Here is a 13,539-nt window from a genome sequence, read left to right as displayed (position 1 = left end):
GCCACTGCTCACAGGGTCTCCTATACAACTGCCGCTGGCACAGGGGGCGTGTGGTGCGCAGACAACATACCTGCGCATCAGTGCTCCGCTAACCCATGACATTTGCTCAGTCAGTGTACATACATCCTCAAATGTGGTATTTTTAAGTTTTTCTAGTAACGCTATCCTTTCTCGGCCTTCATATTTATCATAGTTGTTGGCATAACATAAGGAACAATGGCGCTGCAGATTAAATTTTTTAATGTGATTCAATATTTTATTACATATTGTGTGTACGTATGTTTTTTTTTTAAAGTATCAAATACTATTCTTCCCAAGAAGATTTGAAACTCGTTGGCGTCGATGGCCTACGCTGTGCTGAACTTTCTTCCATAGTAAATGCAACATTTACCGACTAGGCTTGAACGTCGTGTGGTGTGAGGATAAAGGCGGAACACACTACTGTCACCTCACATGAGTTCACGTGTATCGTGTCGCAATTTAACCTGTCCAGAAAGATGTGCTATACCTTTGCACCACTGACCTTTAGCGAGTACTACATCATCCCTACTTGTTCGCTAAGCTTTCATTTTGGAGTCCATGTGGCTCATATAGCTGATTGAAAAATTGTAAAGATAATACAATAATAAATAAGGACTTAGCCCTGAACTAGTGGTACACATCCATTTATTTAGGGGCAGTGCAGTGGTATGAACAGGTAACTTGCAAAAAGTTGTTAAAAGGCATCTGGAAGAGGTCCAACGTTGTCCCAGCCATTCGCCATATGACAGTGTTCAAATGACAAAATTTATTACAACACTGCAACAGGTCACCCAATAATATTCTGGTTTCTCTGCCATTTAATAGAGGAAGATCAAGAGAGGAATTCTCACATAGGCAGCCTTAAGTCGTGTCAAACCAAAATGCCTCCATGTAATAACCAAGGAATACTACTACTACTATTTATTATTATTGTTGTTGTTATTATTATTATTATTATTATTATTATTATTATTATTATTATTATTATTATTATTATTATTATTATTATTGGTAAAATATTAGGTTAGAGACCCAATGTGGCAAGACTCAGACGACACAAGTAAACAACAAGGGTTGCCAATGTTGGCAAATTACGAGTCAGAGCAATGCAGAGAGTGGACAAAACTGGAATTAATTTATTGCCCTTAAACAAAAGCATTGGTCTGGAAAATATCAACGGTCTCAAGGGCAAGCAAAGCGAGTCTGGGGGTGTAAGATCCCAGGTAAAGGTCAGAAGTGGCCAACTCGCCTCTAGAATTCCCTGAAATCCAGCCAAAATGCCACAAAAGTAAGAAAGTGACAAAACTTAAGATTTATTCAGTACATGCCACGACAAAGTCAACAGCGCAATTTTAAACATTTTTAATGAAAGTGGCAGTCCTGTAGCCAGTCATGATGCGAGCTCTGTCATGGAAAATAGGCAACTTGTCTACATCACACCCGGCCAATAATAATGCACAAAATGGTATATTTTGGAAATATACCATTTTAATTCTACTATAAAAGTATGAATACTTCTAGCGGCAGATTAGCTCACCTGGTAGCCATGATCATTAAGGCGTGAAGGCTATATGGTCCGACGCCGTAGTTAGCCGGTTCAAGTCCAGTTGGTTGAAAGAAATGTTGCCATCAGAATGTTGGCCAGCGCGGTATGGAGGTTGTGGTAAACAATTTCTAATCACCCGATTGCGTGCCAAAAACCTGGATTAAATTATATTCCAAAACCTCTCCATGGTGCTCATCTAGACCTCGAACAGACTCCTTAGTGTTATTCAACAGGAGTAACTATTTGCTAGCACCAGGTTTCACCCTCTCCCTTCCTACTATCCTATATCACGTCATTCATTGCACTTCATTAACTTCTCTGATGAGGCTGACGTCAGGAAGGGCATCTGGTCGTAAAATGATGACGACGATGCTTGTTGTTTAAAGGGGCCTAACATCTAGGTCATTAGCCCCTAATGGTAATGAGATGGGATGAAATGTAATGATAATTAAAATTCCAAAATTCAGCCACTGACCAGAATTCAAAACATTATGATGAAGAAGAATGAATGAATTAATTTAAAATAATCAGCAGATCCAACTCACAATACTGAAAGTTAAAATAATTCCAAAAACCATCCACTGACTAGAATTCAAAAAGACGACAATGAACAATGATTATGAACTTAAAACAATCAGTGGATCCGACCCACAATACTGCATCTTCCCATTAAATAACTTAAAACAATGGTGTATACTGAACAAAGGGCTGCTTCCAAAGCCAAATCTTAAATCAATGATGCTTGTCTAAATGGGTCCAAAATCTGGGTCAGTGGCCCCCTCCCCCATAATGGTACTAATCACTGGTAAAATAGAACCATGATGTACCTCATGCAGTGGTACTAATCACAAGTAATGTAGACTCACAGCGTTCCTCACATAGTGGTACTAATCACAGGTAATGTAGTACTCGCAGGTAACTCAAACCTATGGTGTTCCTCTCACAGTGGTACTAATCAGAGGAGCAGTCCAGAACTGTGGTGTTCCTCACGTAGTGGTACAACGAAATAATATTGATGAAAGGAACATTATAACTAAACTGAATGATCATTTATCGAGACTTGTGAACTCAATTTTTCTTAAACTACATCAGAAAATGTATATTATAAATAATACATTTGGCCACATTTGCTTTATCCTTTACAGTGTGCACCCTAATTGAAACTCAAACGCAGATTTTTAGATGATGTAGATAAATTAATCAGAAGTACAGTAAAGGATATAATTGGTTTACCAATGGATTATCCAGACTGTACAGCTCAAAAAAAGTTTGTGGTTTAGGCATTATGACAGCACCGTGGGAAGCTTTCCTTCAACACATTAACATCTGTAACAGGTTGGACTCTGTTGTTGACCCACTTCTGGTACAAACAAGAAATAAAGGGTAGTCTGAGAAGCCTTTGCTTCACTCCCAATGAACAATCTAAGGTACAGACTCTTTGGAAGAAATTGAGAGATCTGCAGTTTGAAACATGGATAAAACTACCACACTGCGGGAAAGGTGTCTTGCATTTTTCAGAATGAACACCAATCAAAAACCTGGATTACAACGAACAAACAACTTTCAACTTCTCAATGGACTAATACCATTAAAATGAAATGTAATGTGATAGCAGTCCGAAGCGTTCTCGGTAGAAGCCAAGATAATCGTTGCAGTCACTGCAACGAGACAGAAACCCTCCCTCATGTGCTTGGTTTCTGCTCGAAAGAGGAACTATTGAGAATTTTTTTTTTGCTATTTGCTTTACGTCGCACCGACACAGATGTCTTATGGCGACGATGGGATAGGAAAGGCCTAGGAATTGGAAGGAAGCAGCCATGGCCTTAATTAAGGTACAGCCCCGGCATTTGCCTGCTGTGAAAATGGGAAACCACGGAAAACAATTTTCAGGGCTGCCGACAGTGGGGCTCGAACCCACTATCTCCCGATTACTGGATACTGGCCGCACTTAAGCGAATGCAGCTATCGAGCTCGGTCTATTGAGAAATAACAGGCACCGTAGGGTCAGGAGCAGTACTGCAGAACTTCTCACAAAATCTGGCAGATTTGAAGTCTTTGAAGAAGTGTACTATATCTCTAGCGATGGATACAGTAAACATGCAGACATTGTCACGATTGACAGGCAAAGGAACATCCGCGTTGTTATTGATTCAACAATAAGGTTTGAGAGTAAAAGTTCACAGGCCAAAGAGGTCGATTCTGAAAAGAAGAGACACTATGAACCCTGTTTTAAATACTTTGAAGAAAAGTATCACACACACACACACCAGTTGCTGGGAGGTGATTGAGTTACTCTTCGGTGCACGAGGATCTGTCACCAAATTTTCAGTTAATTTCTTTCTTTGTTTTGGTATTCCTGTTTCGTTTCTAAAAGAAATTTCTTTAGATGCTTTACATGATTCATTGTCAATGGTAAATCACCATTTATACAGTATATGTAAAGAAAAATAAAGTTTTCCTGATCGGGGATAGCTGTACAACAGGGGAATTTCAAAATTCAAAAATATATAAGCTCATTTTTCCTCCCCTGCGAACCATGTGACCTTGCCGCGGTGGGGAGGCTTGCGTGTCCCAATGAAGGAGATAGCCGAGCCGCAGGTGCAACCATATCAGATGGTTATCTGTTGAGAGACCAGACAAAGGAATCGTTCATCGAAAGGGGGGTAGCAGCCTTTCGGCAGTTGCAAGGGCGGCAGTCTAGATGATTGACTAATACAGCCTTGTAATAATACTCAACATGGCTTAGCTGTGTTGATATGGCTACACGGCTGAAAGCAACGGGAAACTACAGCCGTAACTACCTCCCGAGGACATGCAGCTATCTCTTTATGAATGATGTACTGATGACGGCTTCTCTCGGGTAAAATATTCCCCCATTCGGATCTCCGGGTGGGGACTACACGAAAGGGGGCGATCATCAGGTAGATGGATACTGACATTCTGCGAGTCGAAGCGTGGAATGTTAGAAGTTTGAATCGTTGTGGTAGGTTAGAGGGAGATGGATAGACTAAAGTTAGATGTAGTTGGTATAAGTGAAGTACGTTGGCAAGAAGAACAGGATTTTTGGTCAGGCGACTACTGAATTATCAACACAAAATCAAACAGGGGAAATGCAGGAGTTGGTTTAATAATGAATAAAAAAATAGGGCAGCGGGTAAGCTACTACGACCAGCATAGTGAAAGAATTATTGTCGTCAAGATAGACAACAAACCAATGCCCACCACAATAGTGCAGGTCTATATGCCTACTAGTTCAGCAGATGATGAGGAAATCGAAAGAATATATGAAGAGATAGAAGATTTAATACAATATGTAAAAGGTGACGAGAATCTAATTGTGACGGGAGACTGGAATGCAGTGGTAGGCCAAGGAAGAGAAGGTAACACAGTAGGAGAATTTGGATTGGGACAAAGGAACGAAAGAGGAAGTCGGCTGGTTGAATTCTGCACTGATCATAATTTAGTCCTTGCCAATACTTGGTTCAAACAACACAAATGACGGCTGTATACATGGACGAGACCTGGAGACACTGGAAGGTATCAAATAGACTTCATTATGGTTAGGCAGAGATTTAGAAACCAGGTGTTGGATTGCAAAACTTTCCCAGGAGCAGACGTGGACTCAGACTACAACTTGTTGGTCATGAAATGCCACCTGAAGTTGAAGAAATTGAAGAAAGGAAAGAATGCAGAAAGATGAGATCTAGACAAGTTGAAAGAAAAGAGTGTGAGGGATTGTTTCAAGGAACATGTTGCACAAGGGCTAAATGAAAAGGCTGAAGGAAACACAATAGAGGAAGAGTGGATAGTCATGAAAAATGAAGTCAGTAGGGCTGCTGAAGAAATGTTAGGAAGGAAGAAAAGATCAACTAAAAATCAGTGGATAACTCAGGAGATACTAGATCTGATTGATGAACGATGAAAATAGAAGAATGCTAGAAATGAAGAGGGCAGAAAAGAATATAGGCGACTAAAGAATCAAGTGGACAGAAAGTGCAAGGTAGCTAAGGAAGAATGGCTGAAGGAGAAGTGCGAGGATGTCAACGGTTGTATAGTCCTGGGAAAGGTAGATGCTGCATACAGGAAAATCAAGGAAACCTTTGGAGAAAGGAAATCTAGGTGTATGAATATTAAGAGCTCAGATGGAAAGTCACTTCTAGGGAAAGAAGACAAAGCAGAAAGATGGCAGGAGCATATCCAACCGTTGTATCAAGGTAACGATGTAGATAATTTGGTTCTAGAACATGAGGAGGCTGTTGATGCTGATGAAATGGAAGACCCAATTTTGAGGTCAGAGTTTGACAGAGCTGTGAGTGACCTAAATAGGAACAAGGCACCTGGAATTGATGACATTCCCTCTGAATTAATGACTGCCTTAGGAGAAACCGGCATGGCAAGGTTATTCCATTTAGTGTGCAAGATGTATGAGACAGGAGAAGTCCCATCCAATTTTTGGCAGAATGTTGTTATACCTATTCCCAAGCCAGTGCTGACAGGTGTGAAAACTACCGCACCATTAGTTTAGTATCTCATGCCTGCAAAATTTTAACATGTATTATTTACAGAAGAATGGAAAAACGAGTTGAAGCTGAGTTGGGAGGAGATCAATTTGGCTTCAGAAGAAATGTAGGAACATGTGAAGCAATCCTCACTTAACGTCGGATCTTAGAGGATCGAATCAAGAAGGACAAGCCCATGTACATGGCATCCGTAGATCTAGAAAAGGCATTCGATAATGTTGATTGGACCAAGCTATTTAAGATTCTGAAAATGATTGGGATCAGATACCGAGAACGAAGAATTATCTACAATCTGTATAAAAATCAGTCTGCAGTGATACGAATCGAGGGCTTTGAAAAAGAAGCAGCAATCCAGAAAGGAGTGAGGCAAGGCTGCAGTTTGTCCCCCCTTCTTTACAATGTTTACATAGAACAGGCAGTAAAGGAAATCAAAGAGGAATTTGAAAAGGGAATCACAGTCCAAGGAGAGGAAATCAAAACCTTGAGATTTGCCGATGATATTGTTATTTTATCTGAGACTACTGAAGATTGCAAGTTGTCCACTTCATGACTGTATCAACAAGTATAATCAACAAGTATAATTAAAGAACCACCTAATCGATACTTTATTTTTTGCGTTGGGCAAAATTAAATACACATTATCACTCACAGAACATGTTTCGACCACTTAGTGGTCATCATCAGCTGTTGGACAATAAGCACAAGCGTATCTGTGCTTATTTTTACGAGTTTCATCTTCAGTCTAAGATAGATGTTCGTAATATTACCTGCTTGGTTAGCATTCGTATTGCAAGTTGTCCACTTCATGACCGTATCGATGAGTATAATCAACAAGTATAATTAAAGAACCACCTAATCGATACTCGCAAAAATAAGCACAGATACGCTTGTGGTTATTGACCAACAGCTGATGATGACCACTAAGTGGTCGAAACATGTTCTGTGAGTGATAATGTATATTTAATTTTGCCCAACGCAAAAAATAAAGTATCGATTAGGTGGTTCTTTAATTATACTTGTTGACTGCAGAAGATCTCGAGAAGTTGCTGAATGGTATGGATGAAGTCTTGGGTAAGGAGTACAAGATGAAAATAAATAAGTCCAAAACAAAAGTAATGGAGTGCAGTCGAACGCAGGTGATGCAGGAAATATTAGATTAGGAAATGAAGTCTTAAAGGAGGTAGATGAATATTGTTACTTGGGTAGTAAAATAACTAACGATGGCAGAAGTTAGGACATAAAATGCAGACTAGCACAAGCAAGGAAGAGCTTTCTTAAGAAAAGAAATTTGCTCACTTCAAACATTGATTTAGGAATTAGAAAGAATTTTTTGAAGAGTTTCGTGTGAAGCGTGGCATTGTATGGAAGTGAAACATGGACAATAACTAGCTCATAAAGAAAGAGAATAGAAGCTTTTGAAATGTGGTGTTACAGAAGAATGCTGAAGGTGAGATGAATAGATCGAATCACGAATGAAGAGGTACTGAATCGAATTATTGAGAGGAAATCGATTTGGCTAAATTTGACGAGACGAAGAGATAGAATGATAGGACACATCTTAAAACACCCAGGACTTGTTCAGTTGGTTTTTGAAGGAAGTGTAGGTGGTATGAACGGTAGGGGTAGACCAAGGTATGAATATGACAAGCAGATTAGAGCAGATGTAGGATGCAACAGTTACGTGGAAATGAAAAGGTTAGCACAGGATAGTGTGGCATGGACGGCTGCATCAAACCAGTCTATGGACTGATGACTCAAACAACAACAAGCTCATTTTATTCTAAGATAAATAGTGCAAAAATTATTATCTATTTGATGCTGTTACTGTACTGCACCCCTTGTTCTAGGGCAGCTATCCCCTGTGGATAAGCTCTCTCTCTCAGGGAACGCCCAGACCATGGTGTTCCTCACACAGTGGTACTTATCACAGGCTTCTCCCAGAACTGTGGTGTTCCTCACATAGTGGTAATTATCACAGGCTTCTCCCAGACCTGTGGTGTTCCTCACATAGTGGTCCTAATCACAGATAATATAAACCCAAGGTGGTCCGCATATAGTGGTAATAATCATGGGTACTGTAAATCCATAGTGATTCACCCCTGGTGCAACTAATTACGACCCATAGAGTTCTTCCTCACACAGTGGTACTAACTACAAGTGAAGTCGACCTATGGTGTTCCTCATGTGATGGTACTAATCATAGATAATCTCCTGGTTCAAAATCCATCATCCCGTGGTCGCTCCTTTCAGTCACCTCTTACAACAGGCAGGGAATACCGTGCGTGCTTTCTTTGCCTCCGTCCCCCCACCCACAGGGGGGTTCTGTTCGTAAAAACTGGCTAAGAAGATTCATCTCACTTCATACCCGGTCCCATTCTAGGGGCAGGTTGGTGGATCCCTCTGCCTTGGCAAGCATAGAAGAAGGATCTCTTCTCAATGCTACTTTACTACATATTGTTTTAAGTCATTTTTCTATGCTTTTTCACATGTGAATGGTTAATGGGAGTGCCTTATTATTATTATTATGATCATCATCATCATCATCATCATCATCATCATCATACTAAAGTAGTGAGTTGGATAAACAAACAATCAACTCACCTGTTCTGTACAGAGCGTAGTGCTGATGGAATCATTCAATGGCAGGATTAACTTCTCGTCTCGTTTTCCCCCTGGAAAGAGAAACAATAAGTCTACTGATGTGATGCAGTTCATGTAGATGCACAGAGCCCCAACAGGTACAGAGTGGGCTAGATACATGGAGTGAAGAGTGGGGTATGAAGCTAAGAAAGATTAAGAGTAAAATAATGGCGGTAACAAGGAAGAAGCATGATAAAATTGTATTAGAAGTGGCAGTGAGCTTCAAATATCTGGAAAGTCACAGGATGGAATAATAACTAAGACGACATGATATGGGGCTTTTGGGCTTATGCCGTGTCAAGAAAACAAGGTGAAACTCTTTATGTTTTGCAGAGAACTTTGATCCGCATCTTCAGAAGAAAATCTCGACTGTTCACGAGGAAGTCTTCTACAATAATGAGGGTTTGAATTTAAGAATGCTTTACCCGTGGAGCTGTAGTAGTACACTCGTTCATCACCAGGTGGCTCACTATGCACTGGCACAACCCTCCAAGCGAAAGTTGACAATAACATTAAACTCCAATCAAGATGTTCTATATATTTTTACTGCACTGGCTATGATAACGGAGATATTCATGAATTTTGAGTTTTGATGCTAAGTCCATTTCAATGCAGAGCCACGAGAAAATGGGAGAACAGAATTGAATGAAAATTGGTATGTAAAGTGAGGGAATAAAGCACTACAGTCTAGGCCATGAATAACTTTATTCACGTTGGATGAAATGGTAGGTTAGGGGAAAGAGCCTAAAATTTAATTTTTAAATACCTGCCATTATGCAATTAAATAAAATCTTATTCACAATGTATACACAATTTCATCTAGAATTCTGTATACAATGTAGATTTACATAGCGAAGCACATACTAGCTCGTATGTACAAAAATGTTCAAAATATGTAACTATAAACAGACAGGATCTATTTTTGTATTAAATGATGACAACGTGCATTGACATTACTTACATTCTCTCACTGAAATTGAGAGAGTTCTGATTTTCTTTACCGTAGAAAGAAAATGTGTATGTATGTTGCATTAACTCTCCGGTAGTAGCACTCATACGGAACTTATACTCTGACCAAGAAGATACAGTGAGAACCATATATGGAGCAACTAAATGGGTCCAGATTCAGAAAAGAGTAAGGCAAGGCTGTATATTGTCACCTTACCTTTTCAATCTGTATGCGGAACACATTATGAGAAATGTGGGATTAGATGAAGAAGAGGAATCAAAATAGTTGGGTTAAATATAAACAACCTGAGATATGCAGATGATACTATCCTGATGGCAGAAAATGAAGACTTAAAAACCCTCTTAATGAAAGTGAAAGAAGGAAGTTCAAAGGCTGGACTAATGTTGAATGTCAAGAAAACAAAAATTATGGCAACTACACCTGTCAATTCATGGCATGTAGGAGGAGAAAAAATGGAGGTAGTCTCTGTTTTCAATTATCTTGGCTCACAGATTTCTGCTGATGGTGACTGTAGCCATGAAATCAAAAGATGATTGCTACTTGGTAGAAAGGCAATGACCAATCTTGACAATATCTTCAGGAGTAGAGACAAAACATTAACAACAATGATCCGTATAGTAAGGGCTATGGTTTTTTCAGTTGTGATGTACGGATGTGAGACCTGGACCATAAGAAAAGCTGAACGCCGTAGAATAAACTCCTTTGAATTGTGGTGTTGGAGGTAAATTCTTAGAGTCCCATGGACTGCGAAGAGAACAAATAGGTCAGATTTAGAGCAAATTAAACCAGAGTGTTCCTTGGATGGCCTAATGCTGAAACAAAAACTAAGCACTTTGGACACATCACGAGAAGACACAATTCATCAGAAAAGACCTTAATGCTGGGGAAGATCGAAGGCACAAGGAGAAGAGGGCGGCTAAGAATGAGATGGATTGATGGCATCACAGAAGTACTAAATTCCAGGTTGGAAAATCTTCGGGAGGTAGTGCAGGACAGAAGAAATTGTCGTATTTTAGTTCATGGGGTCACAGAGAATCGGAATCGACTAAACGAATAGAGAGAGAGAGAGAGAGTAGCACTCGAAGATGTTACGCAACTAGAGCACGAATTACGATTGTGGCCTAGTCTAATTTTTAATGGGTACCGTAAAATGGGGTAAGTTCGGCCACTTTTTCATATATTTTACAAATTGAAACGTGAAATATTCCCTCTAAGTTTCTGAAAAAATATAAGTTCTGCCATGTTTGTTCTTCTTCTTTGTCGTCTACTGAGGACCACGGGGTTCGTATCTACTCTTCAGTAAAGTTGTTGCTTTCTTCTTCTCCTTCTTCTAATACTCCTTCATTTGCTGACTATGAGCCAGCTTTCTCTCCTCTGACCACTTAGTTCCTGTAGTCTTCTTACTTGTAAGGGATGTTGGGAAAACTCTGTGTCGAATGGCTTGACAGAACAGTAGTCGATCATGAGTTTGTCCCAGTGAGATATCTAGTTGTTCCATATCCGAGTTAACTGACGTGATCCATTTTATGTTTGTTCTTCATTTTTAAATATGAACATAATTCTAATTGTTATTCAGTAATGGTTTATGATTTTCGAAAGAGTGGCCGGAGTTACCCCATGTTTTGTGGTAACTTTGGCCACCATACAAATAACTCAAGAAAAAAAGTTTTCTTTGACTTAACTAGTGTTGATTTGGACACCATTAATGTTCTTTTTAAACCTGCAGAATGCCCAGTATCAACAATAACAAATTAAAATGATTTGTGGTGAAACAGACATATAGTGATCAAATTTACAGGATAGTTCCAATCAATGCACATTTTCCCCATAGAAGAAACTATTTTATTTATCCTAAGCATACAGGCATTGTATATTACAAATTACATGTTGCATTCCATAAATATTTGTGATGGTACAAAAGATAATAAGTAAAAGACACAAAATTGTATGGAGAGAAAAGGTCGAAAAATACACCGTCTTCTAAATGAGAAAATATCTGGGCCATCAATCAAGTTTTTAAATGTGTAACGTCCATGTTAACTGATACCCGTCTATGCTGCAACATATTCTGTCTACAGGCACATTTATCATTGAAAATGGGAACCATCTTTCCCCTCCCTGTGCCTTTATTAATCTCTTCTAAAGCATTCTTGAGGTAAAAAGGATTGCAATTACAATACCTGCGGCCTAGTAATTTTTCCTGTATATTCTTGGCATAGCCAAAGTTACCCCGGAAGAGGACGACTTTTATCAGAAAACTATTCCCTGAGAAACCTATTTGAATAAAATGCATCAAATTGTGTTGATCAGTTACCAGATGTACTTACATTTTGACCCCATAAACCACTGGAATGGAGATTAGAATGGTGGGGCTAGGGAACAGTTTGTTTTCTGCTGTTACCAAACAAGACAATAGTCGGGGCTGCGAAAGAAATCGATGTTCTTTGGACTACTGAAGCATAGGAGGCAGGAGAAAATAGTGTTGCTATTCATCAATGGCCGAATTTACCCTGTATGGCTGAAGTTATCCCACTTTACAGTATTTCATTAACTATTAAATGTTCAAAAATGTTGATTTTTTTAATTTATAAGAGGGGTGAAGTGTCCTATACATAGGCTCTACACTAATCTTAAACAAATGCATAAAATCTCAAATATTTTGACACAGCATGAAAAAGTTACTTAATTTAAACATTTACTGCAATTTCATCTAGATCAGCAATTAAAGAAGGCAGCCATGCAAGAGCAACTGGAAGTAACAACAGGAGAGTGAAAGAATATGCAGACCAAGCACGAAATTTTACCTAACGATTCTGGTATTCATTTCATCAGAGAATATCCATCTGAGTGAATATTTGTGCTTATAGATAATATAATTATGGTGTGTGGCCTCCAGAGAGGCCTGGTGAAGGTCTTTAGAGTTGATGTTGTAAGACATGTGCGTTTATAGGGATGGGGCCCTCCCCAAGAGGAATTCTAATGTTGAAGACAGCACAAACACCCAGCCCACCAGCCAGGGGAATAAATCAATAAAGTGAAAATCCGGCCGGGAAACGGATCCGGGACCCCATGGACCAAAGGCCAACATGCTGACAATTTTTAGCTATGAAGCTGGACGGCTTAAAGATATCATTAGCATCTATGTAAATAGGGTGACCTTGACCAAACATGTACGCCTACTATTGCTAACAAATAGTGGATTTTTTCACGGACACACATTTCGTGGCGTTTCACGGGGGAAAAAAAAAAAATGTTGCGGATTTTTAATTAGAAATTCGACTACTGTAGCCCTCCCAATTGAAAGAAAGAAGTCCTTGGCTGGAAGCACTGTAATGAGATGATTCAGAGAACTAAATCGATCAAGATTATAAAATAGGCTACATAATTATAGCACTACGGCGAGTACAACTGCGAACAGCAAGTAATTTGATTACTACGACATGAAAAAGGGAAAAAACATATACTTACAATATTTGATTACGGCGATATTAACTGGTGCAATACATGTAACTATATTCATTGTGCTTCTATAAACCTTTCTTGGTGATATTTTCGAGTAATGTAATCGTGTAAAAGAAATAAACACCGTGGAAAGTGACGGGGATCCACAGTGCCAAACTAATAAAGGTTAGGTTGTGTGACTTATCACAGAATTCTCAATCACAGCTGCCTCAATGAAAGTAAGATGGAAGTGAAGTCCCTGCTTCTGTCTATCTTAACTTTTCCTCACCATCCTCTAATAATACTGCAAAGCGACACGTATGTTACATGTATATCTTTAGCTCGCGTTTGAACTAACGGGAAACAAAACAAGAGAATCTCGCGTCGCATTTCATTTGTTA

The 13,539-nt window shown here is 39.3% G+C and overlaps 1 protein-coding gene across 2 annotated transcripts in view; it reads right to left on the bottom strand.

Moving 5' to 3' along the window:
* The window catches only part of Mvd (mevalonate diphosphate decarboxylase), a 50,766-nt gene extending 37,276 nt beyond the window's left edge, over positions 1–13,490 (bottom strand). Inside the window, exons 1-2 of one of the 2 annotated variants that reach the window (XM_067156039.2) lie at positions 13,166–13,490; positions 8,689–8,759 (exon numbers count right to left, since the gene is read on the bottom strand). In XM_067156039.2, the coding sequence (XP_067012140.2) occupies positions 8,689–8,759; positions 13,166–13,217 (123 nt within the window). In that variant the 5' untranslated portion in view covers positions 13,218–13,490. Of the gene's footprint in view, positions 1–8,688; positions 8,760–13,165 lie in introns of those variants that run through there. The other variant, XM_067156040.2, reaches the window with a different exon arrangement.
* Between the last annotated feature and the right edge of the window lie 49 nt (positions 13,491–13,539).

The sequence above is a fragment of the Anabrus simplex genome, chromosome 12, assembly GCF_040414725.1.
Source record: "Anabrus simplex isolate iqAnaSimp1 chromosome 12, ASM4041472v1, whole genome shotgun sequence".
Lineage (NCBI taxonomy): Eukaryota > Metazoa > Arthropoda > Insecta > Orthoptera > Tettigoniidae > Anabrus > Anabrus simplex.
The sequence above is the reverse complement of the archived record's forward strand: the minus strand, read 5'-3'. Positions and strand labels throughout refer to the sequence as shown.